General features: G+C 35.5%; 1 protein-coding gene across 1 annotated transcript in view; it reads right to left on the minus strand.

Moving 5' to 3' along the window:
* LOC106468074 (excitatory amino acid transporter 1-like) overlaps window positions 1–6,110 on the minus strand; it is a 30,490-nt gene that overhangs the window by 4,334 nt on the left and 20,046 nt on the right. Inside the window, exons 4-5 of the mRNA XM_013928473.2 lie at window positions 3,769–3,850; window positions 1,416–1,602 (exon numbers count right to left, since the gene is read on the minus strand). Coding sequence (XP_013783927.1) covers window positions 1,416–1,602; window positions 3,769–3,850 — 269 coding nt within the window. The remainder of the gene's footprint in view (window positions 1–1,415; window positions 1,603–3,768; window positions 3,851–6,110) is intronic.

Genomic DNA, 6,110 nt, shown 5'->3' on the forward strand with positions numbered 1-6,110 from the left:
TACCGTAACTACTGTTCGCTTTTTTAATTATCTATCTATCGCTGGCTTCTCTGCCAGGCTTATATGCTAACGAAGCAGTCTCGAATGCACTCGGGCCTCCCCGATCATTCATGATCATTCGAGAAATTTCACGCACGCTACCAGCGCCAAACGCACCAGCAGCGTCACGTGACTTCCGCTGTCGTAACATAAGATACGTGCACTTACTGAATTTGAAAAGTGTTAGAACTATTTTAATTCAAGAGGAGGAGTATCGTTATTTAAGTAACGAGGATTCTGTTTGCCATAGAGACTTTACTTACTGAACACCCTAAGTCTGGGAACTTGTAGTTAAAGCTTCTTGTGAAACTACTTGTCTAGTAATGTTATTGTGCTTGGATTTTATAACTAGTGAAAAAGACTCTCTAGATCAAACAGAATTATCTCTTCCTGAAATAAAAACGTCTCTTCTGTTGAATTAAACTGGCCAAGTACATTTATTTCATTGTTACTGTACAAATAATTCAATAAGAATTTTGCTCAGGATGGAATTAAAATGTTTCGAAACGTAGAGAAAATATGGTGTTCATCATATCCATCATCAAGAATTTTGGTAGCAGCGTTGCAGGACCTTGAAATCAGAAGTGATATAAATTATATCTCCACACATAATCCTGTATGATTCTGAGGATCATCCAATTGCAATAATTTAATACTACATCAAAAAAAGAATTAGTTAGGGTAAGTAGGAGGAGAGGAAGGAACAGGTAGTCATTAGTATTAACTCGATATTCTTCTTTTGTTACTACTACTCCTAAGCTCTTGTTAAACGAGTAGTTCCAAATAATGAGTACATATTATAAATGTTTTAGTAATTCAGAGAATATCATGTAAAACGATATGCAATATGTGGTTGTTCCAGTTGGGTTCCCTTAGTTCTAAAATGATTACAAGTTCATACATCGAGTTACTCGACAATGTTGTTAAAAAACAAACCGAGCTACTCAACAGTGTTGATAAAACACCCACACACCGAACTACTCAACAGTGTTGTTAAAACACATTCACCGAGCTAAACAACAATGTTGTTAGAACACACACATTGACCTACTTAATAATGTTGTTAGAACACACACACATTGACCTACATAACAATGTTGTTAGAACACACACACATTGACCTACTTAACAATGTTGTTAGAACACACACACATTGACCTACTTAACAATGTTGTTAAGATACTTGGATTTCTAACTCTTGCTCACTTTTGAACTATCCAAAATGTGAATAATCAGTCCATCATGTTACTGTTTGGTTTTTTTTAAATAAACTCTTTATTTTTATGAACAATATTTATTTTTTTGAAACTCAATCATGACGAAACTAAGCTAACGTCATAACCATTTGAGATACATGTAAGTTAAAATATACTTACCATATAACCCATTTCGTGATTATCATGATAGCGTCACTAAGGCTAACGAAGACGTCCAACAGAGGTTTACCTTTCTCTCCCATTTTGGCTAATGTAACACCCAGTGCTACAGAAAACACCACAAGCCCCAGAATATTGGTCCCTCCGCTATACTTATTACTTATGTTCCAGTCATATTTATTTGATTCTAAAAAAACGAAATAAAATAGTTAAGTTACTCATTTTTAAGATCATCGTTCTTAATAGCCATTCATCACGAAACAAAAGGAAAATTCTAATTATTTCGTTACTTTTCTTATTAACACTATACCACAACTAAATATATATAGTTCGTTACTGATAATACGTATTAACTAAGTATAATTTCTTATTGATATTAGGCTACAATTAAGTATAGTTCCTTATAGACACAATACAACAGTTAAGTATAGTTTTTTACACTAACCTACAACCAAGTATAATTTCTTAAATGACACTACGCAACAGTTAAGTATAGTTTTTTTTACATTATGCCATAAACAAGTAAAATTTTTTTTATTGATACTACGCCACAATTAAGTATAGCTTTTTTATCGACACTATACCCCAACTAAGTATAGAAATACTGTCTACAGTGACGTGTATCAAACACGAAACGTTTTCCCGTCCATATGAAGATATACTATGCATTTTTTTAACTTTCTTCTTAAGTATTATTTGGACAACTTAGGTATTTGAAGCTCGCAAGAGACCGGATGTGTTGTCCATTTTCTCAACTAGCTAAACAAGTTGTCCACTCAACTCTTTAGTATTCTTCTTGCCAGATGTCTCTCAAACCCCGAGTAAGTACTGTTATGTAATGATCGACTAGAAACAAATATTTCATACAAGTATTGCTAATTTTTCTTGTTGTTTATTTTAATATTCGTTTTGTTTCTTATATAACGTTAAATGGAGCATGAAAAAGTAAAATGAAAATTTAAAGTTGATTTAGGGAAAGAGGGACTAGAAACGAACGCTGGAATGCTTGATTTAAATAACGAAATAGTTACTACCGGTAACAACATTTTCTGCAAGTTTTAGGGTTAGTAGTAGAGTCGTATGTCATATGACCATCACCATAAGCATGAGTGCGTGAGTGTGTATGGTCTTCAGATTATATATACGTAAAGAGAAACGCTTAAATTTTATTACATTTAAGTTCGGAGAGAATGTTAGGGTTAAGGCACACAGAGGTACTAATTTTTATTAAGATCACAAATAGTAATGTTTAATAACTGTATTGGTGCGATAATAAAACTAGTGGAAACAGCGTCTGTACAAATCCTACGTGTGACTTCGGCTTTAAAATAAACATGAGTTTAAGTATTCTAACTGATTCACACGTTAAATAAATATTATAATCATATTGTATTATAATTCAACTCTTTACAAGCGTAATGACTAAGTTAGATATAAATTCTATATTTTTGTCATTTGATGACAGGAGTAAGCGTGAGAGGGTTTTTTATTAATAATATTAGCATATATTACAACACTTTAATTTTAAACAAAGAACCAAACATCGACAAATAAAAACTCGAAAGAAGAGATTTTAAATGAGCTACACAACTCTACTCTAAAGCAACACCCTTAGTTGCCAAGATACCTTTACTGAGCTGTTAAGTAATTTCCGGTCATGTGACCTCTTTGTTCAATACTGTATATGTATTCCTGTGTCTGTGTAAGTTACTTGTACCTGATGATTACAAATCTTGTCGAAACATTGTGTATTTGTCAGTATGTTAAACTTGAAATACAGATTTGTTTATTACCCATTCACGTCCTATTCAGATTTCTATATTTTCGTAGGTTCATTATTTGGCACAAATGTACGCTTAATCGTACTACACTTCATTTATTAATTAAATGTGACTACAAAGCACGTTCACACCAACAGTATGTTTGATTTACTAAATGTAATTTTCATATTCTTTATTAATTAACTCAGTAGTTGTTCGTCTTGAGAGGAAAATAAACATTTTCGCCTTCTCTACAAAACAATAAACATCCGTATATTTACTTTGAGGTCTTATGTTTTGAAACATAACATATATTTATTCAATAACTGTTAGTAGATTTACTTCCCGATAAACAAGAAATTAAAGAAATTTCGTCTAAACCATTACACTACATACTGGTAAAATATATCTGAACAGGACTTTTCTTTATAAAAAGGAGCACATTTCACCAACGTGGTTGCTCCTTATCTTATTTTCACTTCTGCGTTTTGGAAAACAGGAACAAGATGTCTTATGAACAATAGTTTTGTTCACGATGTGAGGATTATAAATATTAATCGATTAAACAATTTATTACGAATATTTTTGAGTACCTTCTGTCATATTGGAACTTGTCGTGTTGTCTACATCTTCATTGTTGTCTACAGAATTCGGAGGAACGAGTACAGTTGTGAACTAAAACAAAAAGAAACGATAAGTTAATAAGTTTCAAATAACACAAAATCGATGCTCTTGCTAAGTTTCTATCTAACTTGGTATAGTCAACATAAACATTCGCATAAAATTAGATCGACAAGTTGCCATCCAAGATGATATTACATCATATTTCCATCCAAAATGATATTACACCATATTTCCATCCAAGATGATATTACATTATATTTCCATCCATTAAGATCTTAGCTACCCTATAGCATGGAGTCCAGAAAGTTTCACTTAAAAGTAATTGCAAAATAAATAATTTACTTTGAGACTGATAAAGTGAACACTGATAAGTAATATCTACAAATTATACTTGTTTCCACCCATCATTTAATCACAATATTGATTTAACCCTCGCCTATTGACATTTAGTTTCTAACATTTATATAGCTTGACATGTAAGGTTTGCAGTCACTGATTAACCTCTCTCTCTCTCATTATCAACATCTTCTTCAAAGCAATGAGTGGAGCAGCTCGGACTTGGTGCCAAACTTGAGCTGGAACCTGTATCATAACGAGAACTTTCATGTGATGTCCAGTGTATGGTGAAGAACCTTGTTGAGGTCAGGGAAGATATAGAATCAGCCTCTGCTTTGTACGACAGAGTATTGCAGGGTGAGCTGTCACTAACATCTCTCAATAACAACGATTATTTTGCCAAAATTAGCAGGAAGTTACATGACAGAAAACTGGCGTTGACTGGTAAAACCAGTAAACTGTGGCTTCAGTACATGTCAATGGTGGACATATTGAAACGTTTTCTGAAAGCAGAGAGAACAGGAAACTGGCTATGGCATTTGACTGCTGTACAAGAGATACTGCCATACTTGGCTGCTGGACACAACATTTACATAAAATCTGCTTATTTCTACCTGCAACTGATGAGCCAACGTAAACAAAATCCATCCTGATGTTCACAAAAGCTTCAATGACAGATACCACGTTGTTTGACGTAGCAACAGATATTGGGCTGGCCTTTCATCTGCTTTAACTATTGAGCAGACTCTGATGCGAAATGTGAAATCAACTGGAGTTTAACACGCGGAAGAGGAATGATCAAGTCACAATGTGTCAGTTGGCTCCCGTCTGTGCCAGCATGTGCTGAAATAAACAACGTGATACATGAAATCACAAGAACACATCGACGTTCGAGCGACCAACACAGAGAGATGGGACAACAAAACCATCAAAGGACGCCGAGCACATGATGTCTATCCTTTCACACCTCCATGGAAGAAACCCATTTGCTGCAGACCCTACCCTCAAAAACACTGCGACTGGTGTTGTTGGTGATGCATCTGCAAATGCCAACGAAGCAAAGGAAGTCGACCTTGAAATAATCAAAAGCATAGGAGATTAGATTGCAGCAGAATTCACCCCGAGGAAAGAAAGATCAAGTTATGACCCCTGTATCAGTCGACCCACAGCTGCTATTTTGGTGTTTAGTGGCAGCAGCTAATGTGACTTATGAAGGCAAGAAAGATATCTTCCAATATGAACTTTGAAGCTTCCCATTCTTACTGTTTGATTCCCAAGACTTCCTTCGGCAACCAAACAAAGCATCGCTAGCTGATGAAGTTTGGGAGCTTCTTCAAGACATCGCCCCAAGTCGACCACCATGCAATGATGTGCAGTTTGTGCTTGATGGAAGCTCCCTACTGCAATGACTGCAGGAAACGTGGAAGCACTTTTCAGAACATCATTGACTCGTATGTCCACTTTGTCAGTGAAACGTATCTCAAGGTAGTTATCGTCTTTGACGGGTACATGTCTGGCCCTTCGACAAAGGATATGACCAACTTCAGACGAGGGAGGGAACTCCAAGGAATGGCAGTACACTTTCAATCCACAAAAAGACCAACAAGGAGAATAAACAGCGCTTTATTCATTCAAACATCATCATGTAGTGTCATTCATGTCAAGGGTGACGCTGATTTGCAGATCGTCAGGGAAGCAACGAACTGTGCCAAAGTCAACATCATAGCCGTTGTTGGAGAGGCCACAGATCTTTTGGTGCTACTGGCAAATCACATTTATGTAGCTTCTAATGACATTCTTCTCTTTACAGACAAACAACCAAAAAGACTTGGAACATGAAACAGCTGGTCACTACTCTAAGTACTCTTGGAGATTTACGTCATCAGCTCCTGTTCCTACATGCTTTCACGGGTTGTGAAAACCAGTTTACTGGTTTTGCCAGTCAACGCCAGTTTTCTGTCATGTAACTTCCTGA

Source organism: Limulus polyphemus, unplaced genomic scaffold (genome assembly GCF_000517525.1).
Source record: "Limulus polyphemus unplaced genomic scaffold, Limulus_polyphemus-2.1.2 Scaffold2860, whole genome shotgun sequence".
In the NCBI taxonomy this organism is placed as follows: domain Eukaryota; kingdom Metazoa; phylum Arthropoda; class Merostomata; order Xiphosura; family Limulidae; genus Limulus; species Limulus polyphemus.